General features: G+C 48.7%; 1 protein-coding gene across 2 annotated transcripts; it reads right to left on the minus strand.

Moving 5' to 3' along the window:
* Positions 1-1,653: 1,653 nt before the first annotated feature.
* On the minus strand, positions 1,654-7,362 carry TMEM216 (transmembrane protein 216). Of its 2 annotated transcripts, XM_040982007.1 has the most exons (5): positions 7,283-7,334; positions 6,661-6,762; positions 5,992-6,084; positions 2,968-3,169; positions 1,654-2,091 (listed from the first exon to the last, which is right to left on the minus strand). In XM_040982007.1, the coding sequence occupies exons 1-5, from the start codon at positions 7,293-7,295 to the stop codon at positions 2,076-2,078; spliced, it is 426 nt and encodes a 141-aa protein (XP_040837941.1). In that variant the 5' UTR covers positions 7,296-7,334; the 3' UTR covers positions 1,654-2,075. The 2 variants fall into 2 exon arrangements, with proteins under 2 accessions (XP_040837941.1, XP_040837940.1); XM_040982006.1 differs by lacking the exon at positions 1,654-2,091 and having other exon boundaries at positions 2,812-3,169; positions 7,283-7,362.
* Between the last annotated feature and the right edge of the window lie 18,271 nt (positions 7,363-25,633).

Genomic DNA, 25,633 nt, shown 5'->3' on the forward strand with positions numbered 1-25,633 from the left:
TGTGAAACCTGAAGGGAAGGAAAGACATCAGTGAATTTAAAACCACAGTTTGTGTCCTAAATACATTCTGACCTGGGCCAGACCTCAGCTCAGAGATGGCCCCTCCAGATGGCTTGGCTAGAGGGTGCTAGTGTGTAACCCGGCTGTGCCTCCTTGCCTGTGGACTCAGTAACAGCTGCCCAGCTGTCCGCCCTGCCTGTTCCTGTGGCTCACTGCATCTGCACACATGGCTCCAGTGACCATCAGGAAAAATAAACATTTCCAGAACCGCAGTCATGTTCTCGTTTCAGCCATGATCTTCATCCTTAAGAGGAATCTGTTAAGAAGCATCAGTTTCCTTGATCCAGACTGATCAGCTGTGTGACTGCCACACCACTGAACACTAAAAAGTGGGTAGAACAGACTTCATGGGTCTCTAAGGTCTCCTTGAAGTTGAACATCTAGATTTTACGTTACCTCTAAACTTCCAGCTGAGCCTTCTATTCACTTCTGTTGCCTGGGCTTGTGCTGGGGGGCCATGAAGAAAGACCCCCCTCTATAGTGTCAGGCCATCAAAGCAGGGCTAGAGAAAGCAGAAGAGGCCGCGGAATATTGGTGCTACAGGAATGTGTGACTCAACTGAGGGAAGACTACCTTCTATCCGAGTCACAGCACCAATTATCGGGGGTCCTCCCGTCCCGCAGAAGAAATCACCCGACACTTGAGAGTCTCCAAGGCGCTTTTATTGCGATCTTCCGTTGAAACCGTTATGTCCGTTACGCTGATGCCCCTGTCCCACCAAGCCCCCTGCTTATCTGTCAAACTTGTCCAATCAGCTTAAAGATAACCAAGGCACAACAATCAGGGCAAAGTGCCAATCACAGGGCAGGAAATGGTCAGCGCCCCCAACAGAAGACTCCTGGATTCTGTTAAGGATTTCGTTGTTGATTAGACCCAACTGCTGTGTTTGGACAGAACTCAGCTAGGCACCAGCAGCACTGGACAAGGTAGCAAACAAGAAAAAGGCTCAACACAGTGGAACTAGAATGAGCCTGCTCATAGGAAGACCAGCATAGATGCCTAAAGCTCAGCTACTTTGAGAGCAGCTATCCTAGGGATCTGACAGCAGAGAGAAGGGCCTTTAGTTTTGAAATTGATGCAGTTTGAGCTAAGAAAAATGGAACTGTCATGCGTAACGAGGAACAGTTTTAAAGATGATTGTCTTACTGGGAAACTAGATACTCATCTAGGACAACATATCTAACATTAAGAAAGGTACGTGTTCCTTATATAATGGTCTTCCAAAAGCTGCTGGACAAGTATTTTAAGAAACTGCATGAACTTCAAGAACTTCAAAATTGTAGCAAAGATTTTATATTCCTACAAACTTTTTGATAGACCCCCTGTGTGCTAACTGGTTTTTAAAATAAACTTTAAAATGTTAGTGAGATTCAAATCTGCTTCTAGTTACGCATGGTCCACTTTAGAAAGCAGCTGCCAATCATCTCAAGGAAGGAAGACCTCAGTCACTGCCTTGGTGTCATGCCCCCACCAAGTACAGCCGGAGAGCAAACTGCACGGACTGTCCCACCCCTCAGACTGGATGAAGCCATTAAGAAAACGCTCAATTCCACCACAAAAAATACATTTATTATAAAATAGTGTTTCATAATGAGCATAGAAAAATAACTATGAACTACTATAAAAGTTTGGGAGCTCAGTCTCTGGGAGGAAGAGGGTAAGAGCCCAGCAGGGCAGGTGCTGCCTGGCACACCCTGTGAGCGTGCAGCCCAGGTCCGCAGGAAGCAAAGTATTCTGGCCACAGTGATCAAAGAGAACTTGAGCTCAGCGTGGAGTTCTGAGAAGGGCCAGGCCAGGGCTGGCCTTACAGGCTGTCGGGTAGAAGGGTCAGGGCCGATCGTCCTGGTTCCGAAGATGCCGCGTTCCAGCCTTGGGCTGGGGTGGCTGCCCAGATAATGTGTGCCATGGGAAAGCTGTGCTTTCTTCCCCAGGATAGCCAGTTCTCACTGGTGTGGCTAAAGCACCGCAGTACACGCTTGCAGCTCTGATGGGCTGCTGGCTGACATCTGTCTACATCAAACCCTGTCCATACTGATGGCAGAAAGAAAGAAAAAAAATGTTAGAAGAGTAGTGAGGGGCTGATGCCATGCTCAAAGGCTAATCTTCCCCTTGCAAGTGCCAGCTTATACGGGCACTGATTCTAGTCCTGGATGCTCCACTTCTAATCCAGCACCCTGTTTATGGCCTGGGAAAGCACCGGAGAATGGCCCAAAGCATTGGGACCCTGTATCCATGTGGGAGACGCAGAAGCCCCCGGCTCCTGCCTTCAAATGACTCGGCCCCCTTGTGGCCATTTGTGGAGCAAATCAGCAGATAGACCTGTCTCTTTATAAATCTGCTTTTCAAATTAAAAATAAATAAATGTTTTAAAAGGGAGTGTGGGTGCAGTAGCCTAGCAGCTAAAGTCCTTGCCTTGCACGTGCTGGGATCCCATATGAGCACCGGTTCCTGTCCTGGTAGCCCTGCTTTCCATCCAGCTCCCTGCTTGTGGCTTAGGAAAGCAGTGGAGGACGGCCCAAAGCCTTGGGACCTTGCACCCACGTTGGGAGACCTTGAAGAGGCTCCTGGCTTCAGACCGGCGCAGCTCTGGCCGTTGCAGCCACTTGGGCAGTGAACCAGTGGATGGAAGATATCTCTGTCTCTCCTCTGTATATCTGACTTTCCAATACAAATAAAATAAATCTTTAAAACAAACAAACAAAAAAAATAGCTTGCCTAAACTGTTCCGTATGCCAAGGAGTGAGAATGATCCTGAAATGGAAATGGGTAACTCTCCCACCTGCCCTAAGTGGGAAAGGCAGTCCCCCAGACATACCCCCATGCTTCAGAGTCCTTTAGCTCCCTCAGGCTTCAGTCACAACCCTTCCACGCAAGAGAACCCCAAGCCCTGGCAATGGGAGACAGTACCTGGAAAAGGCGGCCAGGGTCAGCACCTCAAGCAGCAGCTCGGAGCCACAGAAGAAGAGCAAGATACCGTTCATGATGGCTTCCAGGCGGAGCACATAAGTCTGCAGCAGCAGGTAATAGGAGGCCATCATGGCAGATGGCAAGGTCAAGGCCACACTAATACCAAGGGGCATCTTTCGCTGGCAGAGGTTTCCCTTTGTACCTGTCAGACACAGCCAATGGAGTCACCTGCAGGTGGCCTGCTTGCCCTGGCTTGGGAGGAAAGATGCGAGGGATGTGACACAGAACCAAAGCAGAGACGCTCCTGAGGGGGTGTAGATGGGGTCCCCTGCAGCAGACACTGGGGGAGCTGTGCGATTATGGGCTGGGAGTCACTGACTCAAGTCTTGCTTCCAACCTAATGGCCACTCAAGGACAATGGGATCTTCAAGTGGGAAACCAGTTTTTTAATTACAGAAATAACACATATAACCACTGAAAATATTATAACACGTGCTCATGGATATCATTGAAAATGTCTCCAAATAATAAATAAAACTTTAGAAATACAGAAAAACTTCTATGTCTCCATCGTAAAATGATATAAATGGTACTATCAGAGTTTATATGCATATTGATATTACCTTACAGCTTTTTTTTTAAAAAAAAAGAGATTTCTTTATTTTTATAGGAAAGACAGATTTACACAGAGGAGAGACAGAAAAATCTTCCATCCGTTGGTTCACTCCCCAAATGGCTAAAGGAGCTGGAGCTGAGCTGATCAAAAGCCAGGAGGAAGGCACTTCTTCCACGTCTCCCATGTGGATATAGCAGTCCAAGGACTTGAGCCATCCTCACTGCTTTCCCAAGTCATAAGCAGGAAGCCAGGTGGAGCAGCAGGGACACCAACCAGCACCCATACAGGATGCCAGTGCTTGCAGGTGGAGAGTTAGCCAGTTCAGGCATTGTGCCAGCTCCTTTGTAATTTATTTTTTTCTCATAGACTTAGCTAACTTATTTTTCGATGGTTGTATATGATTTCACCAAGCCAACTGCATCACTGAACTACTCTTATATTTCATAGCTTGTTTCTAATGCTTTGATGTAAGATTGTTAACAAGCATTCTCATACAGCAATTGGCATATTTGTGAAATTTTGCTTTTGTAATACAGTTTTAGAAGTTTACTTGTTAGGTCTAAGAATATAAACCTCAGGGGAGAGTGTTTGACCCAGCATTTAAGCTGGCTCTCGGGATGCCTTAGACTATCCGAGTAGCTGGTTCAAGTCCCAGCTCCTTTGCCCCAGATTCAGCTTGCTGCAAATGTGACTTGGCAGGCGGCAGATGACTCAAGTACGTGGACCCCTGCCACACACATGGCTCCTTGCTCTGTTCCAGCCCATCCCTGGCTGCTGCAGGCATTTGGAGGTGAACCAGCAGACAGAAAATTCCCTCTCTGCTTCTGTGTTTCTGCCTTTCATATAAAATGAAAATTTAAAAAAATAGAGATAAGAATGTTTTAGATTTATTTGTTTTCATTTGAAAGGCAGGTTTATAGAGAGAAAGGTCTTCCTTCTGCTGTATCACTCCCCAAATGGTCGCAATGGCTGGAGCTGGGCTGGTCCAAATCCGTTAGCATGGAGCTTCTTCCAGATCTCCCATGCCTTCCCAGGTGTACCAGTGGGGAACAGGATTGACAGTCAAATTGCTGGTACTCAAGACAAGCGCCCATATGGAATGCCAGCACCACAGGCAGAGGTTTAACCTAAAACGCCATAGAACTGACCTCAAAAAAAGATATGAATTTTACACAGTAATAAATAACAACAAGGCAGTATTAATTTATAGTCCCACAAAAATATGTAAAACACTCATTCCAGGGCAAGTTTTTGGCACAACCATCAAGCAGCTGCTTGGGACTCTATTCCATACTGGAGTATTTAGGTTCTAGTCCCAGCTATGGTTGACAACAGTCAAGTCTCCTGGCCCAGCTTCCTTCTAAACAAAGCACGCCCTGGAGGCAGCAGGTGGCAGCTCAAGTTCTTTGGTCCCCAGGACCCACGAGGCAGCTCGGAACTGAGCTATGAGCTCTTGCCTCATCCTGCTCCAACCCTGGCTGTTGTAGGTGTTGGGCAACGAACCAACCAGCAGATGGGAGGATCTCTGTCTCTCAAATAAAAAGGAAAAGAAAAATTTCTTTTAAAATTCCCATCCCCACTGGAGAGTGTAAATTCTTTAATTGTAGCCAATTTGAAGAACAGAAAAAAGTTGCCTTGTTTCAGCTGGCTGTTTCCTTAGTGAGTTTTGGCACCCTGTCAAGCTTTTTTAAATCCCCTATAATTATTCTAGTAAGGATTACCTATTAATGTTTCTTTCCCATTTTTAAAGTTAGTTTGTTTTGGGGCCTGTGTTTGATGAAGCATGTTAAGCCTCCACCCACAGTGCTGGCATCCCATATGGGATTTGAGTCCTGGCTGCTCCACCAGAAATCTAGTTCCCTGCTAATGTCCTGGAAAAGCAGCAGAAGATGGCTCAGGCATTTGGGTCCCTTTACGCACATGCAAGACCTGGGTGAAGCCTGGACCAGCCCTGGCTATCGCAGCCATCTGGGGAGTGCACCAGCAGATCAAAGAGCTCTGTCTCCCCCTTCTCTCTGTAACTCTGAAAAGAAGCCTGTTCTAGAGGGACATTTATGCAAAGAAGTAGAGGGGACCTTAGCTCTGTGTATGCTGCCCTGCACATGCAGTTACAGCTGGATCTTTCTCTCAAGTGAACCAGCAACAGCTGCTAGGCACCCCTGCAAAGATGAAGCAATTAGGGAGAAAATTCTGTAATAAGCCGTGCTATTGCCCCCCTCCAGCCCTACAGGCAAAGCTACACCCCAAATGGGAAGGAGCAGCTTGAAGCTTCAGACAGGAAAGTAATGAGATCGGCCACCAGATCCAATCTTGGGAAGTGAGCTGAGCATAGTTCTTCCCGGTAATCAAGTTACAGATACCAGCTTGTCTCAGAGGGAGGAGAAACATAGTCTCTGGATGACACTCACCGAAAAACAGACGGATTATTTCAACTCCAAGGTAGAGGAACAGCATCACCACGTCCAGGATGAGATTGGCTGTTGGGTACGGCAGCAGGAGCCCTGCCGGCAACACAGTCAAGGTTAAAGCAACACGGGACAGTGCCCATGAGGACAGTCACAGCCCAGGGACCAGGGGGGCACCCTGAGACAGAGCCACAGAAATGTTGACTCAGGGCGTGGCTCTGTCTCCAGGAGGCAAGCAACACAGGACAGTAATGGGCGTCTTTTATCTCTCTCTCTCTCTCTCTGTAAACCTGCCCTTCAAATAAAAATACATCTACATTTCTAATTCCTAGGATCAGAAGTCCTTGGGGATTTCCCTCTCCAGAACGACTAGATGTACACAGACCACTGAGTAGCTTCTAGAGGTGACCAACAGGTTTCAAGCCCCCCAGTTCCCCAGAGCCGTGATGGGAGAACCCCACGAAGACGCCCCCATTTCCCAAGCCGTTTTGGTCGCGGGGCTTCTTTTGAGCCAATCTCCAAGAATCCCTTGGAAGAAACTTCTGCCTTGCAGGGAGGAAAAATGAAAAAAAAAAAAAAAACAAAAACCTTGTACAAGGCCCTTGGGAGGGGCTGGCTCTGGGATGTGAGGTTAGGAAGCCGGGCCAGCAGAAGTCAGACGCCAAGCCTTACCTTTATAGAGGAATATGAAGAGTTCCAGCAGGAAATAAGTGGCATAATACCACCCGTTCAGAAAAAACAGGATCTCCAGCGGGGTGGAGGACAACCGTTTACCTGCCAAGAGAGCACGGGCAAGTGGCACGGGCAGAAGCGCGGCCAAGCTGCCAGGGGTCTGGGTTTAAAGCAGGCAGCACAAGGATGCGCTAGAGGGACGGGACTGCTGATCGCGAAGTGGCAGGGCGAGGGGTCAGCGTGTGGCGGCCGTTTCCTTCCAGCAATCATCGTCAAGCCAAGAGCTAACTCACAGGATGCCGCGCCTGGAAGGCACTGACCCCGTCGCCACGTGGACCGGAGCACAGGGGCGCAGGGGGTTCGCAGGTGAGTCGGCCTAGAAGACGCCCAGCCAAGGACTCAGGGTCCCGAGCACTGCAGCCCGTAAGACCCCCAACCTGGAGACCCTCCGGGCACCAGGAGGTGCGCGGGGCAACAAAACTCTTCTCCGACCACGTGAGGACCAACGGTCCAAACGCCTCAGAACGGAGGGTTAAGGCCGAACTCCGGGAGAGAAGCAGGGAACGGGCAGACAGAAGCTTAGACAGACCCGCCGGCGGCTCACACACCTCCGGAAGCTCACCTCGCGACGCCATCTCCAGTCCCCATGGAGACTGTGTGCGCCCCGAGAGCGGCTCCCGGGGCAGCGAGGCGCTGCCGGAAGCGGCGGACAGAGCGGCCGGGGCCGCTGTGGCCTCTCTTCCGGCTGGCAGCACTCTATGGTTGAGCGCGGAGCCCAGGCGATGGCGGGGCTGCGCGTGCGCGGGGTGGGGGTTGGTGTGATGTCCACCGGCCTCCGGGACGGGGCGGCCCCGGGGGACAGGACGTCCGGGCGAGGTACCCCGGCAGATGTGTGGTTCCTAGATTCGTCTGGGCATGAGAATCCCTGTGGGCGACGGTCCGGTGCAGTGTGCTCCAGTTGGGGAGTTGTGTGCCAGATAACACCCCGTTAGGAGCCGGAAAACAGCCTTCATTCCAGGAGCACGCATAAATAAGGTTCGAAGCTGAAAGGCGAGCCGCCGATTGCAGCGGGCGTGAGGGGGACAGAGATTGAGTGCTGGGGTGTGAGTTAGGCAGTAGTTGGCACTTCTCCTAGATTTTGAGGGAAAGGGCAGACGCAATTCTTTGATCCCATAGTGTGTGTGTGTGTGTGTGTGTGTGTGTGTGTGTGTGTGTGTGCAAGGCCCTTCTGGCTCCAGGGTGGGACAGCCTGGGAACCAGCGGGTAAATAGGCACTGATGACCCTCCTGCACCCGCACCGTCTCCCATTTTCAGAACTTCAGGGCAAATGGGCGGGCACTTCTGCAGGGTCCCCTTCGCAAAGCCCAGCGCAAACTGGAGGTCGGAAGGGCTCCAGATCCTACAACCCATCTCCAAGGCTGGCGGACAGGAAACCCCGGGCAAGTTTCTACTATGGATCTCAGAAGTAAGATGGGCTAGCATTTGGTTTTGACTATAAGTGCTTTTAGGAAAAAATTACTGTTCCCAATCAATTACATAATGTGTATTTAAAAAAAAGGATTTATTTGAAAGTCAAAGACACAGAGGTCGAGGGAGAGCTCTTCCATCTGCTGACTCACTCCCCAGATGGCAAAGGCTGGGTCAGGTGAAAGCAGGAGCTTCGTTGGAGTCTCCCATATGGATGGCAGGGGCCCAACCATTGGGGCCGCCCTCTGCTGCTTTTCCCAGTCCATTCGTCTCAGAGAGTTGGGTCAGAAGTGAAGCAGCAGGCCTGGACCGGTAGCCTAGTCACTAAGACTCCTCACCCTCCAGCCGCTGGGATTCCACATGGGTGCCAGTTCTAATCCCGGCAGCTCCACTTCTCATCAAGCTCCCTGCTTGTGGCCTGGGAAAGCAGTGGAGGACGGCCCAAAGCCTTGGAACCCTGCATCCGTGTGGGAGACCATGAAGAAGCTCCTGGCTCCTGGCTTTGGACCAGCTCAATTCCGACCATTGCAGTCACTTGGGGAGTGGATTAGTGGATGGAAGATCTTTCTGTCTCTCCTTCTCTCTGTAAATCTGACTTTCCAATAAAAATAAATAAATCTTGAAAAATAAATAAAAAGAGGTGACGCAGCCAGGTCTTGAACTGGCGCTCACAGAAGATGCTGGCGTTAGCAGCAGAAGCTTTCTCTAACACCATGACAGCAACCCTCTCCTGCCACAGTGTGTATCGCTTTCATGCTCCAATGGAGGTTGCCTTGTTAGAAATAGTGGCCACGGGCATGGCGGCGTGGCCTAGCAGCTAAAGTCCTTCACCCTGAACACGTCGGGATTCCATATGGGCACCAGTTCTAATCCCGGCAGCCCCACTTCCCATCCAGCTCCCTGCTTGTGGCCTGGGAAAGCAATTGAGGACGGCCCAAAGCTTTGGGACGCTGCACCTGCGTGGGAGACCTGGAAGAAGTTCCTGGCTCCTGGCTTCAGATTGGTGCAGCACCGGCCGTTGCACTCACTTGGGGAGTGAATCATCGGATGGAAGATCTTCTCTGTCTCTCCTCCTCTCTGTATATCTGACTTTTCAATAAAAATAAATAAATCTTTAAAAAATAAATAAATCTTAAAAATAAAAATAGTGACCATGTGGCCTACAGCCTTCAGTGCCATCTGGCCCTTTGAAAGCAATACCTGACTGACCATGTCAGAGAATGCCACCCAACCGCACAGCTGCCACAAAGAAGCAGATCAGACTACAGCACAGCCAACAGCTAGAGTCTGCTCAGGGCAGCCTGGGTCTGGGAGTGATTTCAGCATGGCAGCTTCAGTCCTGTGTCACGTCATGGTCAAAGCATCCAAGGTAAAGGACTCAGCAACTTAAAAAAAAAAAATGTTTTTTTAATTGCAAAGTTAGATATATAGAGAGAGGAGGGGAGACAGAGAAGAAATCTTCCATCCAGTGATTCACTCCCCAAGTGACCGCAACAGCCAGTGCTGCACCAATCCAAAGCCAAGAGCTAGCAACTCCTGCCAGGTCTCCCACGCAGGTGCTTGGTCCCAAAGCTTTGGGCCATCCTTGACTGCTTTCCCAGGCCACAAGCAGGGAGCTGGATGGGAAGTGGGGCTGCCAGGATTTGAACCAGTGACCATATGGTATCCTGGCACGTTCAAGGTGAGGACTTTAGCTGCTGGGCCACTGTGCCGGGCCCTTTTTTTTTTTTTTTTTAAGCAAGCAGCAAGCAAAGCCAGACCTCCCTTTCCTGGGGAGGGAGATACTGTGCTGTTGTCACTGTTGGTCATGTTGATGACCCACGGAAGTGCTTGGGTCCTCAATGTCATGATGTTTCAGTCAGCAAAACCAAGGGACACTTGGGATCCAGGCTGGTGCCTGGCCTTCACAGGATCCTTCAGAATATATATGTGTGTTTAAGAGAGAGAGAGAGAGAGATCTGCCTGCTGGTACCCTTCCCCAGAGCCCATGCTGGTCGAGCTGAGCCAAGCTGAAGCCAGGAGCCAGGAGTTCTCCCACTTGGGTTGAAGGGGCCCTGTACTGTGAGCCATGTCTGCTACCGCCCAGGGTATGCAATGGCAGGAGGCTGAAATTAGGAGGATCATGGGACTCGGGCACTCAGAAATGGGATGCAGGCATGCCAGGCAGCATCTCAGCAGCTGCACCAAATGCCCGCCCGAGTTGCAGACACCGCTTTAAAGAAAACTTGCTTTCCTAGCTTACTGGGAGCTTGGTGACAGTCTTGTGATCTCAACCCCATTCCGTTGCTGTGATGAATTGTAGCTGATCTTTCCATCCAGAGGAGAAAATTCATTTTGTTACGATGTGGTGCATAAGAAAGCTTCTCCAGAGCCCAATGTGGAAGCTGGGGCTTCCGTCCTTGGAGAGCCCAGTTTGCAAGGTGGATCCCTGGCTGGTGCTGGGGAATTGGGGTTTTGCAAGGGCTCGCACCAATCCAAAGTGGTGAGACCCCTGTTGTTGTGGCTGAGCATATTACGCGACAGCCTACACCACTACATCCCATATCAGCACCAGTCCCAGCTGTTCTCCTTCCCATCCGGCTCCCTGATAATGCAACTGGGGAAAGCCCCTGCACCCACATGGAGACCCTGATGGAGCCCCAGGCTCTTAGTTTCAGCCTGGCCCAGCCGTGGCCTCTATGGCCATTTGGGAAGTGAGCCAGTGCATGGAAGCTCTGTCTTCCCCTCAGATTCTGCCTTTCAAATAAACTTTCTTTTAAAATTTTATTTTATTTTACTTTATTAAAAATTTTTTTTTAATTTGTTGAAAAGTCAGATATCCAGAGAGGAGGAGAGACAGAGGGGAAGATCTTTAATGCATTGATTCTCTCATCAAGCGGCCACAACAGCTGCACCTGAGCTGAGCCGATCTGAAGCCAGGAGCCAGGAGCCTCTTCTGGGTCCCAATGAAGATGCAGGGTCCCAAGGCTTTGGGCCGTCATCCTCCACTGCTTTCCCAGGCCACAAGCAGGGAGCTGTATGGGAAGTGGGGCTGCCAGGATATGGATGTCACCCATATGGGATCCCAGTGCGTGCAAGATAAGGACTTTTAGCTTCTAGGCTACAGCACTGAGTCCAACTTTTTTTAAGTGGCTCATAGTGGCTACACTGTACTAACAGTAGGATGTGTGTGGAATGCCTGTCTGAAAGTCTGAAATTGGGGCACATTGTGGGCAGAGGGCACCTCTGGTTCCTCGTGGAAACCTTGCACGTGGAATCTCCAGGGAGCTGCCCCGGAAGAAGACATTTCAACTGCATTGGCAGAAGGTGGTGCCGGTGCAGCAAAGCACATTGTGAGATGGGTGGAAGTTTACTCCTGGCTTCCTCTGGACTGCTCCCCGTTCCCATTTTCCCTTGTCTGTATATTCTGTCACTGTACTAAATTGTCACTGTGTAGACGCGTGGATACCAAGTCCTTCAAGTCTTCCTGGCAGGTCATCAGTGGAGCTGCCGGGATTAGAACTGGTGCGCATATGGGATCCCAGCGCGTTCAAGGTGAGGACTTTAACCGCTAGACTGCGCCGTCAGGCCCAAGTGTTTTTTTTTTTTTAAAGACAAATTTATTTTGTGTAAGAAATTTTGAGGGGCTGATAGTGTAGCACAGTGAGTTAAGCAGCCACCTGTGATGCCAGCATCCCATATGGGTCCTAGTTTGTGTCTCAGCTGCTCTACTTCAGATCCAGCTCCCTGCTAATGTGCCTGGGAAATGCAGTGGTGAATAAAAATGTGCTTGGGCATCTGAATCCACATGCAAAACCCGATAGAAGTTTCTGGTTCCTGGCTTTGGCGAAGTCCAGGACTGACCACTGTGGCCATTTGGGGAATCAACTAGCAGATAGAAGATGTCTTTCTCTTTCTCCCTGTCTCTCTACTCTCACATCACTTGGTCAAATCAATCAATAAATAAATTTCTTTAAAAGAAGTTATGAAATCTGTGCATTTTTAAAATATCTTACATGAACTTTTTTTTTTTTTAGTTTTATTTATTTAAAAGAGATAAAGTGACAGAATTTTTTTCTGCTGCTTCACTCCTCAAATGTCCAAGACAAATAGGACTAGGCCAGGCTGGAGCCAGGAGCCAGGGGCTGCTTCCAGGTCTCCAATGTGCATACACAGGTCCAAGCACTTGGGCCGTCCTCCTGTGCTTGCCCAGGTGCAACAGCAGCGAGCTGCAGGGGAAGTGGGGCAGCCTAGACCGCGGGCTCGAACAAGTGGGCACCTGCACTGCAGGCTGAGACTTGCCCCAGTAGCCTCGACCCAAGTCCCAGTGAGGAACGTTGGAATGGGAAGGACCCTTCCAAAAGCCACGTGTGAAGACTGACCGGTCATCTGTGTGCAACTCTTCCCACAGTTAGGAAGGACTTCATCTTCCCCTCTGAGAATGATGTTGTTATTTCATGGCTGAGCTCTGTCAGGTAGAGGAGGTTCTTTTTCAAGGTTGGAAATAGCATTTACCGTGAATGGGTGTTGAGTTTTGTCACAGATTCAACCGTTTTATGATCAAATGCTTCTTCTCTTTGATTCTATCAGTTTGATAAATGTCATGTAGGAATTCTTAGATGGTTAACAAGTCTTATATTCTTGAGCTTAATCCCATTTGATTAGATACTGCATGCCTTTTCTAGGTTGCCTGGCTCAGTTTATTAAAGTTCTAAGGATTTTTACAATTCTGTTTAGAAGGGATATTGGTTTATATAATCTTGTCTTTTAAAAAACTGAGCATTTAAGATATTTGTAAGAATAGAAGGAATGCAAGAGGGATTAGAATTTCATAATACACCTCAGACATTTGTGACAAAGAGGTTTCATTTTCATCTCACAATTAAGCTTCCTCCAATTCTTTTTCTCATCTCATTTTAAAATTATTTTTTTAAAAGATTTATTTTATTTTTATTGGAAAGGCGGATATACAGAGAGGAGAGACAGAGAGGAAGATCTTCTGTCCCATGATTCACTCCCAAAGTGAGCGCAACGGCCGATGCTATGCCGATCCGAAGCCAGGAGCCTCTTCCAGGTCTCCCACGCGGGTGCAGGGTCCCAAAGCTTTGGGCCGTCCTCGACTGCTTTCCCAGGCCACAAGCAGGGAGCTGGATGGGAAGTGGAGCTGCCGGGATTAGAACTGGTGCCCATATGGGAACCCGGGCGTGCAAGGCGAGGACCTTAACCACTGCGCCACTGTGCCGGGCCCTTCTCATCTCATTTTTAAAGATTTGGAGACAGAGAAGATCTTCCATCTGATGATTCACTCCCCAAGTGACCGCAATGGTCGGTGCTGCGCCGATTTGGAAGGAAGAGCCAGGAGCTTCTTCCAGGTCTCCCACGTGGGTGCAGGATCCTAAGGCTTTGGGCCGTCCTTGACCGCTTTCCCAGGCCACAAGCAGGGAGCTGGATGTGAAATGGAGCAGCAGCCAAAAAAGGAACTGGCGTCCATGTGGGATCCTGGTGTGTGCAAGGTGAGGACTTTAGCCACAAGGCTATAGCGTCGGGCCCCAGTCTTTCATTTTATAAGATTTCTGTTGGTCTTTCCGTTAGCAATCCATTTGCACCTGTGCCCTTACAGTATATTTTGCTTTTATTTTATTGTTAAAAAGACTTTGTTATTTTTACTTGAAATAGAGAAAGAAAGAGGGAGACAGGGAGAAGCCTTCCTTCCATTCGCTGGCTTACTTCCGAATGGTTGCAACAGTTGGGACTGCGGCAGCTGAAGCCAGGAGCCTGGAGCTTCTTTCAGCTCTCCCATGTTGGTGGCAGGTGACCAAGGACCTGGGGAGTTCAGGCTGCACGTGGAAGCTGGGCAGTCAAAGCAAGGACTCCGCTGGCGACCCACAGGCATTCCTCACTACTCATCTCTCATTTACAGAGAGTGCAATTCTGAGCCTTGCCAGCAGGGAGCACCAGAGTGTTGTTGCAGGAAGACCAGGGCTTGCACAAGGGGATGGGGGACATAGATGGTGCTATGCGCCCATCACACACCAACAGCAGGCATTTCCTGGCCACTCCTGCGGCCCTGGTCAGTGACAGCCGTGCAGTGGTCCTCCTATTGGGAAGACTGCCTACTCCAAGCCTTGCACCTGTGGCAGTTTCCCAATGCGTGCCCTTGCCCCCAATTATTGGTTTTTCTATGCCTTGGGTGTTTTTTTTCTAACACCTTCTGAGCGTGGGAACGCACAGCCACCGTGCACCAGGGCCATCTTCAGCTCCCAGAGGTTTGACCACTGAGGTCCTGTGTGGGCCCTGTGCAGTCACGCATGTGAGCTATTGAGCTCCTTCGGTATGTCCGCCTGACAGCCTTGGTTCACCTGTCAGTCCCAGAGACTGTCTCCCGGTGTTCTTCTGGGCCTTGAGACTTGTCTCCTGCCTAGCAATTGTGAACCTGCCCTGGCCTGGGCAAGCCATGAACTGTACCATCTTTTTAGTGGGCTGCACCAGGGCCTGAACCCCAACCTCAGAGGTGGGGACCCTACAACTTCATCCTTCCCTGGGTAATTCCCTCTTTATGTCTTCAATGTTCCTTCCATAGTATAGTTTAATCATTCTTTACATATATTTTTAAAGCTTTTTAAAAAAAGATTTATTTCATTTATTTTTATTGGAAAGTCAGATATTCAGAGAGGAGGAGAAACAGAGAGGAAGGTCTTCCATCTGATGATACACTCCCCAAGTGACCACATCGGCTGAAGCTTGAGCCAGTCCGAAGCCAAGTGCTGGGGTCCGTGTGGTGGGTGTGGAAGACATGAAGGTGTGAAGAGTATTATTCCACTGCAGGCAGGACCACAAGGAACTTCCCGCTGTATGGCAGGGCCGGGCCGATGTCTCTACAACACCTGAATGCAGCTCCATCTCCCTTTGCATGGACACTGGACAACCCCGCTGAGAATTCTGTAATCTATTTAGGCATTGTCTGCCACTGTGGAGTTGGTGTTTACTACCCATGTGAGCTTGAGCTTGGACGTTGATGTTGCTGATACACTTTTAGCCAAAGGACCTTTTAATGGTCAGGCAGTTTCGGCTGCCACCATTGACCATATGCTAATCCAGGGTGTTAAGTCCCCAGGTGTAAGTGGGAATCTATTCTTTCCCTCTTTTTTTGATCCCTCCCTTTCTTTCTTAGGTCCCTCCTTCTGTGATACATTTCCTGCCTTCACTGATTCAAGATTAAGTTGTAGAATGAGGATTGTAGTAGGAATGTGTTACTGATTGATATGCACCATCTACTGAGAACTTCCTGACCTCGGGGTCAGGATGGGTAACATCCTGCTTTAAGGTGAAACAAATGGCAGAATTATCCTTGGAAACACCCACTTGACCATGACATAAAAAGTCTGAGCAAGAGTTTGACTGGTTCTGTATAAATAAAGCGGACAGCTTTCTTGCATGGTCCATTATGATCATGAAATTGTAGTGAAGAACTTCCGTCCCATGATTCACTCCCCAAGTGAACGCAACGGCCGATGCTATGCCGATCTGAAGCCAGGATCCAGGAACTTCTTCCAGGTACCCCACACGGGTTCAGGGTCCCAAAGCTTTGGCCCATCCTCAACTGCTTTCCCAGGCCACAGGCAGGGAGCTGGATGGGAAGTGGAGCTGCTGGGATTAGAACTGGCGCCCATATGGGATCCCGGGCATATTCAAGGTGAGGACTGTAGCTGCTAGGCCATGCTGCCGGGCCCGAGCCCCAGTCATTCTTACATATACATTTGTTTTTATTGCAAAGTCAGATATACAGAGAGGAGGAGAGACAGAGAGGAAGATCTTCCATCCACTGGTTCACTCCCCAAGTGATTGCAACAACTGGAGCTGCACTGATCTGAAGGCAGGAACCAGGAACTTCTTCCAGGTCTCCTACATGGGTGCAGGGTCCCGAGGCCTTGGGCCGTCCTCAACTGCTTTCCCAGGCCACAAGCAGGGAGCTGGATGGGAAGTGGAGCAGCAGCCAGGAAGGGAACCGGCACCCATATGGGATCCTGGCGCATTGAAGGTGAGGACTTTAGCTGCTAGGCCACCATGCCGGGCCCTGGGCACCGGTTCTAATCCTGGCAGCCCCATTTCCCATCCAGTTCCCTGCTTGTGGCCTGGGAAAGCAGTTGAGGACGGCCCAAGGCCTCGGGACCCTGCACCCGCGTGGGAGATCCAGAAAGAAGTTGTAGGTTTGGGTATACACTGCCGACCAGGGGTGCTGGGGGAAGCTGCTGTCTTGTTTGGGATCTTCTGTCTTCAGGCAGGCTGCCTGGCCTGTGAGGTTCAGAGCCGGAGCAGAGCCGTGGGCAGACAGGATTTGGGATGTCCTTCCCTTCAGAGTTTCCCGTGCCTCCGCCGTGGCCCCGAGCGCCCTCCTCTGTGCTCTGGGACTTGGATTTCCTGCCAGCATGTCACATGCACTGTTGGCCTGTCACCAAGCGACAAGCAACAAAAACAGGGGACTTTCTCCGCTGGCGTCTCTGGAGGAAGGAAAGCTCTACTTCCAGCACTTTCCACGGCCTTCAAGTAGCTGCCCTTGAATTAGACCCGTAGTTGTTCCACATCTGTGCCCTATGAGAGGCTCAGTCTGAACGGGATTTTACTCAGCCTTTCTTAGAGACAGAAGCCTCTGCAGGCAGCTTAGATATTTTATCTATTTCTTCCCTATTTTCCTAAGAATATCACATGGTTGACTCCTCTGCCTTTACCAATAACTGGGCCACTTGTTCCCATTTCCTAAAAAAATTTTTTTCCCCTGGTTTTATATGGTCAGTCTACTAATCAAGTTGAGGCACACCAAATGTAATGTAAAAATAGTTTGTTGGAGCAAAAATGAGGGGGATTACCAGGTGAGCATGTATTCTGGTTGTCTGAAAGGTTCTGAAATAGAATCTGAGCAATTTAAAAATATAAGCAACCCAACTAGGAGAAACATTAGGAATTATTATATATTGTTTCAGTTACATTGGTTAAGAAGAATAGCATGGGGGCCTGGTGCGATGGCGCAGTGGTTAAGGTCCTCGCCTTGCACGCCCGGGATCCCATATGGGCACCGGTTCTAATCCCGGCAGCCCCGCTTCCCTTCCAGCTCCCTGCCTGTGGCCTGGGGAAGCAGTCGAGGACGGCCCAAAGCTTTGGGACCCTGCACCCACGTGGGAGACCCTCCTGGCTTCGGATCGGCATAGTATCGGCCCGTTGCAGTCACTTGGGGAGTGAATCATCGGACGGAAGATCTTCCTCTCTGTCTCTCCTCTCTGTATATCCGCCTTTCCAATGAAAAAAATAATAAAAAATAAATCTTAAAAAAAAAAAAAGAAGAATAGCATGGGGGCCTGGTGCGATGGCGCAGTGGTTAAGGTCCTCGCCTTGCACGCCCCAGGATCCCATATGGGCGCCGGTTCTAATCCTGGCAGCCCCACTTCCCATCCAGCTCCCTGCTTGTGGCCTGGGAAAGCAGGCACAAAACCTTGGGACCCTGCACCCATGTGGGAGACCTGGAGGAAGCTCCTAGCTCCTGGTTTCGGGTCAGTGCAGCACCAGCTGTTGTGGTTCACTGTTGTGAATCATCGGAAGATCTTCCTCTCTCTCTCTCCCCCTCTCTGTATATCTGACTTTGCAATAATAATAATAAATAAATAAATCTTCACAAAAAAGAACAGCATGGGCCCAGCATGGTAGCCTAGTGACTGAAGTCCTCACCTTGCATTCGCTGGGATCCCATGTGGGTGCCGGTTTTGTATCTTGGCTGCTCCATTCCCGTTCATCTCCCTGCCTATGGTCTGGGAAAGCAGTCGAGGACGGCCCAAAGCCTTGGGACACTGCACCCATGTGGGAGACACGGAAGAAGCTCCTGGCTGCTGATTGACTCAGCTCTGGCTATTGCAGCTGCTTGTGGAGTGAACCAGCAGATGAAAGATCTTTCTTTCTGTCTCTCCTTTTCTCTGTAAATCTGCCTTTCCAATCAAAATAAATAAATCTTTTAAAAAAAGGTAGCACAAGCTTTCTGATGTGTTATTGTTTACTTCATGCTATAATTTCAGTACAGATAGCAAGAACATACACTTTGCCTGGGTTCTTTATGTGGCATCCGTTGGCAAGGACTGAGCAGTAATGCTGCTGAGTGCTGTATGTCCAGGGCTCCGTTTTCTTTTTCCCCTGGGCTAGTGATTTCTCATAAACCTCAACCTTGTCTTGTTTTAAATTCATTTCCTCATATAATAGGGTCCTATTTCTTGACATGTTAGTAATTATCAGATGCAGAAATTGTGGGGGGACATGTTTCCCCGACTCCCACTGGCCTGCCATTCCTCTCTGCTAGACAGATACAGTGGAAGAGGGCACTTCATCCCAGCATGGATTAGGTGATTTCAGGCTGTGCTGCAACCTTGCTAACACTCAGTCCACCTCTTTCCTCTTGCTCCAACTAAGGAGTCCTCCAAGACTTTAACTGGAAGCCCTGTGTACTCACATCGCCTGTGCTGCATTCTAATCAATGGTACCATCAGCCAAACCCAAGGGTTTCAGAAGTCTGAGGTTTGAAAGATCTAAAGTAATAGTATTTCTTCATGTCTCCTCTTTCTTTTTTTGGCCAGAGACAGACAGACAAAGGCTGAGAGATAAGATTGTGTCATTTTATGATTCATTCCCTCAATGCCTCAATGCCAGGGCTGGTCCAGGCTGAAACCAGGAGCCATCAAATTCCATCTTGGTCTCATCTGGGTGTGTGCCAGAGTGTGGGTACCCTGCCTGCCAGGCATGCCTAACGCTATGCCTGCCAAGGTGTGTGCTGGCAGGAAACTGGAACCCAAAACACAGCTGGGACTTGAACCCAGGCGCTCTGGGATGCACGAGACCCAAGCAGTGTCAGCTGCATCTGCCTGAAGCATCTTTTCTGTGCTAATCAGCTGGCTGCTGGCTAACACTTCCACTTAGCTGTATGCATGGACATCGCTGGAGGCTGCTGAGCTGAAAGAGGGGGCGCGAAGGCCAACGTCTCTTTCCCGAACTATATGGCCAAAGGCCTCTCTTTGCAGCCTTTTTGTAACAACCTCGTAGGAGACTGGTCACTAAAACGGTGCCTTGAATTCCCTGAGTCCTTCCGGCCAATAAACGGAAGCCACATCGGGAGTTGTGCAACATCTCTAGCTGATGGACCAAGAAGCAGAGGTGAAACACTGGGGGCTTCCAGCTGGCATCTTCTGTGGGCAGTGGCAGGACCGAACCCCCGGCCCCTGAGGTCAGAGATCATCTCCAGGGAAACAGAACTAAACTGGATTAAAGGACACCCAGCCGGTTACCTGGGCAGACTGCTTGCTGGCTGGAGGGGAGAAAATCCCTTTTGAGGTCACAGAAATCTGTGTGGTTGTTGTGGTGTGAGAACCACTAGAGAAAGTTTGTTTCCCTAACATAAAATCTCAAGTTTTTTTTTCTTTTCCTTCTATTTTTAAGACTCCTTATGCCCTCCAACCCCCACCTTTAATCCAACCTGGCTTCACCAGCTGCAACCTTCTGTCTGGGCAATGCTTAGATACTTTGCCTCTTGCTCAAATCAAAAAATAACAAACAACCCAGGGACAATCAGCTGCGATGGCAACTTCCTTCTTTGTGATTTAGGCTCTCAAGCCCTCATTACTTCAGCAGTTCTCAGAGGCTATTAAAAAGGCGACTTGAGGGCCTGGCACAGTAGCCTAGTGGCTAAAGTCATTGCCTTGCACACGCTGGGATCCCAAATAGGTGCTGGCTGCTCCACTTCCCTTCCAGCTCCCTGACTGTGGCCCGGGAAAGCAGTCGCGGATGGCCCAAAACTGGGGACCGTGGCTCCTGGCTTTGGATCAGCTTAGTTCCAGCTGTTGTGGTTACTTGGGGAGTAAACCAGTGGATGGAAGATCTTTGTCTCTCCTTCTCTCTGTAATTCTGATTTTCCAACAAAGATAAATCTTTTTTAAAAAAAGGATGATTTGAGGGGGATGTTTAAAAACATGTTTTTATTTTTAATTGATACATAGTCCTTGCCTGTATTTCTGGAGTACAGGATGACATTTCAGATTATGCATATACCATGTGTAATGATCATATCAGGGTAACTGGCACATCAATCACCTCAAAAGTTCTCATATCCTTGTGGTAGGAACATTTAAAAATCCTCTCCAATAGCTATTTTGAAATGAATAATTAATTGTTGTCAACCACAGTTATCTTACTATGCTAAAAAGAATCAGAAGGGCCTCGTGTGATGGTTCCATGGCTAAGTCCTCACCTTGCAAGCACTGGGTTCCCTAGGGATGCCAGTTTGTCTCTTGGTTGCTCCACTTCCCAACCTGAGAAAGCAACGGAGGATGGCCCAAAGCCTCAGCACCCTGCACCCACGTGGGAGACCCTGATCCTGGCTTCCGATCAGCTCAGCTCTGGCCAGTGAGGCCATTTGGCAAGTGAACCAGCAGATGGAGGATCTTTCTGTTTCTCCTTCTCTCTGTAAATCTGATCTGCTTTTCCAATAAAAATAAATAAATATATTTTTGAAAAGAATTAGAAGTTATGCTTTCTATACTTCGACATCCTTACACGGGTTAACTACCTGTCACCCATATTGTCAGTATTCTATCCGATCTTTCCAGTTCCTAGCTTCAGCCCTGGCCAACTAGAAACGATGCCATCCCATTGAAGTAGGGAAGTACCTAGGTACTTACCAAGCATTCAGTTCCTTCCTCTGAAAGATTAACATCAACTATTCGCATGGTCATTTTACATTCTAGCTTGAAAAAATATTCCTACTGCTGAGTAAAATGAAAAATAAATCCTTGTTCCCTCTATAGTCACTTCTGACACCAAACATGTGGGTTTTTGCCCCATACTGACCAGTTCTTCAACCTAAGCAAGCACTGTATAATTCAACTAAATTCTGACGCTATTTGCCTGGAGTCAGTATCAGTGCGCACCAGTTAAGTGGCACGCAGACAAGTCTATCCCTTTAAATGCCACTCGCATGTCCTGACTTCTCTCCATGGCTACAAGTAAGGGTTCCCACAGTCCCCTCCTTGAGTTCAGTAATTTGTTGAGAGGATCTCACAGAGCTCAAGCCAATAATTAACTTAATAGATTACTAGTTTATGATGATGGAAGAGATGCCCAGGACAAGGTCTGGGAAGGGGGCATGCTGTGAGGGCCTGGACGTGCTTGCCAGCCTGGGAGTGCCCTGAACCTTGTCGCTCCGTAGCAAAAGCATAATCAAATGCATCATTTTGGGCCATTAATGTATTACTCAGTTTCTTTCACTGTTATAAAGAAATGTTCGGGGCTGGCAGGGTGGCACGGTGGGTAAAGCCACTGCTTGTAGTACCAGCATCCCGTAGGGGTGCCATTTGTTTAAGGGTGTCATTTTAAGTTCAGGCTGCTCCACTTCTGCCTCAGCTCCTTGTTAATGCACCTGAGAAAGTAGCGGAAGGTGGCTCAAGTCCTTGTCTTCTGCATCCACTTGGGAAACTTACAAGAAGCTCCTGGCTTTGGATCAGCCCTGCTCCAGCAATTATAATCTTATGGGAAGTAAACCAGCAGATGGAAGATCGCTTTTGGTCTCTTCCTTTCTCTGTAATTTTGATTTAAAAAAATCAAAAAGTCCAAGGCAGCATTAAAAAATTTTTTTTAAAATTTTTATTGGAAAGTTAGATATATAGAGAGGAGGAGGGACAGGGGGGAAGATCTTCCATCTGCTGGTTCACTCCCCAAGCAGCTGCAATGGCTGGAGCTGAGCTGATCTGAAGCCAAGAGCCAGGAGCTTCTGTTGGGTCTCATATGCGGGTGCAGGATCCCAAGGCCTTGGGCTGTCCTCCACTGCCTTCCCAGGCCACAAGCAGGGAGCTGGATGGGAAGTGGGGCTGCCAGGGTTAGAACTGCACCCATATGGGATCCTGGCACAGGCAAGGCGAGGACTTTAGCCACTAGGCTACTGTGCCAGACCCCAAAGTAGCATTTCGAACTTCCTGAAGAGAAAAGGCTTTTGCAGGCTCATAGCCCAAGATCGGATCCTCATAGTTTGGTCTTGGGTGAAGCTTTACTGCTGACAGCGTCCTGAGGTGTAGACTGTCACTGGCATCAGCAACAGGGGCCATGCATCTGAGCCTGTGTGCTCCCTGGTAAAGCCACCAGGTTCATTCAAGAGGTCTCCACCTTGACGACCCAGTCCAATTCAGACATCTCCCAAAGATAACACCTGCATATGCCATAATTTGATTGATTTCTACTCTCTTAGTACCAACCACATAAAGCGACCAAGCCTTTAGCACACAGGTCTTTGTGAGGCACTCAACATCCATATCAGAGCAGTAATGAACTCTGTCTCCAACCCCCGAGATTTGGAGTTGATGTTGCAACGCTCTGAGCACATGGTTGGTCTCTTGGCAAGCTATCCTCACCCAGGGCCATGCAGGAGCCCCAGCACAATCAACTCCTGCGCACACAGACACATGCTTATCACTTCAGACTCTAAGGCTGTTAGGAGATTGTGTGCCAGGAAACAAGGCAGAAATTAGATGTGAGGATACTTCAGAATATTAACACAGGGGCGAGTGGTGTGGCCTGGCAGGTGAGGGGTCTCTGGGGTGGCAGGGGAAGATGGCCCAAGGACCTGAGTCCCTGTGATCCTTGTAGGACACCCAGATGGAGCCCCAGGCTCCTGGCTGCAGGCTGGCTCAGCCCTGCTGGTTGCAGCCATTTGGGGAGCGAAGCAAGAGATGGAAGATCTCTCTTGTCTCTCCTTCTCTCTGTAATTCTGTCTTTCAACTAAATAAATCTTTTAAAAAATGAGTTAAAATGTAATTTTAAATAGAAAAACCTGTAAAATCTATGCTTATGTTTCCATAACATACATTTTCAAGAAATTCTGGGATATTCCTTCTTAGATTTTTCAGAACATTTCTTCACCAATTTAAACATTTTGACTTTTGGAAGCATTCCTTTTTACAAAGCAGTGGAAAAAAGAAGCAAAATAATTTATAGTCTATTCTGTACAATCACAAATATATATAAAACATACATGTATTAGTAAAAATTGAGATAAATTAAGGACACTACAACAACTCTTTACTGTTTTAAAAAAGATTTATTTATTTTTATTGGAAAGTCAGATATACAGAGAGGACGAGAGAAAGAGAAGACCTTCCATCCAATGATTCATTCCCCAAATGACCGCAACGGCCAATCCAAAGCCAGGAGCCAGGAGCTTCTTCCAGGTCTCCCACGTGGGTGCAGGGTTCCAAGGCTTTGGGCCGTCCTCCACAGCTTTTCCAGGCCATATGCAGGGAGCTGGATGGGAAGCGGGGCTGCTGGGATTAGAACCAGCGCTCATATGGAATCCCGGCATGTTAAGGCGACAACTTTGGCTGCTAAGTCGCTGCCAGGCTCAATGTTTTACTTGTATAAATAGTTCTGAAATGTTATCATGCTATTAGAAGCCGATAATAAAAGACTGCTGAGAGACAGTGAACATAATGGTTGACAGTGAGCAGTAGAAAGATTATTGCATAAGCTCTCCCTTACCCTTTATGTAATTTATTTCTCTACATTGGATGCATTTTTTTAAAAAAGATTTATTTATTTTTACATAAAAGGCAGAGTTATAGAGAGTTCCTCCATCTGCTGGCTCACTCCCCAAATGGTCACAATGGCCAGAGCAGGGCCAGTCTGAAGCCAGGGCCAGATGCTTCAGCCCATTCTCCCAAGTGGGTAAAGGATCCCCAGCATGTGGGCCATCCTTCGCTGCTTTCCCAAGCACATTAGTAGGACGCTGGGTTGAAGTAAAGCAGCTGGGCCTTGAGCTAACACCTACATGGGATGCTGCTGCTACTGCAAGTGGAAATTTAACCTACTACACCACAGCAATAGCTCACCTTGATTCACTTTGAGGCACAGAAAACTAGTGTGGTGGTATAGCACATCGGCCTTCTGCCTGCAGTGTCAGCATCCCATATGGGTACTGGCTCATGTCCAGCTCTTCCACTGCTGATTCAGCTCCATGCTTATGACTTTGGGCCCCTATACACATGCAAGAGACCCAGACGAGGCTCCTGGCTCCTGGCTTTGAGCCAGCTCAACCAGTAGATGGAAGCCCCCTCTCTCTGTGTCTCTCTTCTCTATAAAATCTGTCTTTCAAATAAAGATAAATCTGAAAAAAAAGGCCTTTAAAATTTTTTTTGTTGTTTTTAATTTCAGAGGCATAAAGAGGTCAGAGGGAGGCATCACATACTCCCATCCATTAGATTACCTCTCCGATGGCTACAATGGCCTGGGCTGGGTTGGTGTGAGAGCAGGGAGCCAGGGGCTCAATCGAGGTCTCCTAAGTGGATACCAGGAACCCAGTCACTTGACCCACCGGGGTCTGCAGGAGCAGGAACATGGAGTCGGGAGCCAGAGGTGAGCACTAAATCTGGCACCTCTAACATGAGATGTGGTAGCATTTCCCCCACCCAAAGACTTATTTATTTTTATCTGAAAGACAAGAGTTTACAAAGAAAGAAGGAAGGAGAGACAGAGAGCTTGCATCTCCTGGTTCACTCCCCAAGTGGCTGCCAGAGCAGGAGGCAGGCTAGTCCGAAGCCAGGAGCCGGGTGCTGCTTTTGAATTTCCCACATGAGTGCTGGAGCCCAAGCGCGGGGTCATCCTCCACTGCTTTTCCCAGGCCATTAGCAGGGAGCTAGATTGAAAGTGGGGAGGCTGGATGGAACTTGAACTGGTGCCATTATGGAATGCTGGTGTCCTAGGCACAGGTTTAACCGGCTATACCTCTAGTGCTGGTGTGGGTATTTCAACGTCTAAGCCAAATACCCCCAAAAAGATTTACTGAGAAGAGTTTGTGCTGAGTGATAGAAGATTTTGAGATATACTAATGTAAATACGAGGGCTGGAGGATGGTGGTAGGGATAGGATGGGAAAGATAAGGAAAGTTAATCAGTTACCAGCTGCAGGTAAAACCAATAAAGACATGTTATGTTGAAATCCTGACATAAATCCCATCAGGGTCACGGTAACCTGTTTACCCACTGCACTGCTTCATTTATACTTTCTGGACTGTAAGCCTCAAGCAGATCAGAAGCAACAGGTCTTTCTTAAGGACTGCCTTCCTATTTTAAGGCTTCTCCACTTCCTGTAACCCTGCCCCTTTTATTTGCAGTCAATATAGGTTCAATGTAAACAACAGGGGTCTTCCTTCCCCATGTTTTTATGAGTGAAAAATGCTTTGTTCTGGACCAGTGCATGTTTTTCCAACGCTACCTGGTTTGGTGGCTGGCAGTCTGCACAAACTTGACCCATGACTGTCCTTTTTCTGGCTAGCATCTACAACAGCTTGGTAACCTCTTATATTCCTGTAGCTATTTTTGTGAAAAGGTTCAAAACCAAGTATTATTCCTTTCTCTTAAAAAATTATTTCAAAGTCAGAATTAGAGAATGCAGAGACAGATCTTCATTCCCACTGGTTCATTCCCCAAATGGCTGTAACAGCCAGTGCTGAGGAAGGCCA

The sequence above is a fragment of the Ochotona curzoniae genome, unplaced genomic scaffold (assembly GCF_017591425.1).
Source record: "Ochotona curzoniae isolate NIBS_2020 unplaced genomic scaffold, NIBS_Ocur_1.0 contig_3527, whole genome shotgun sequence".
Taxonomy (NCBI): Eukaryota; Metazoa; Chordata; class Mammalia; order Lagomorpha; family Ochotonidae; genus Ochotona; species Ochotona curzoniae.

What these genes read in the sequence shown, in the direction of transcription:
- TMEM216 (XM_040982006.1), bottom strand. An exon ending in CTTCATATTCCTCTATAAAG is followed by an intron (nt 6,085 to 6,660) that starts GTAAGGCTTGGC and finishes TGTTGCCGGCAG; the next exon opens with GGCTCCTGCTGCCGTACCCA. An exon ending in AATAATCCGTCTGTTTTTCG is followed by an intron (nt 3,170 to 5,991) that starts GTGAGTGTCATC and finishes TGTGTCTGACAG; the next exon opens with GTACAAAGGGAAACCTCTGC.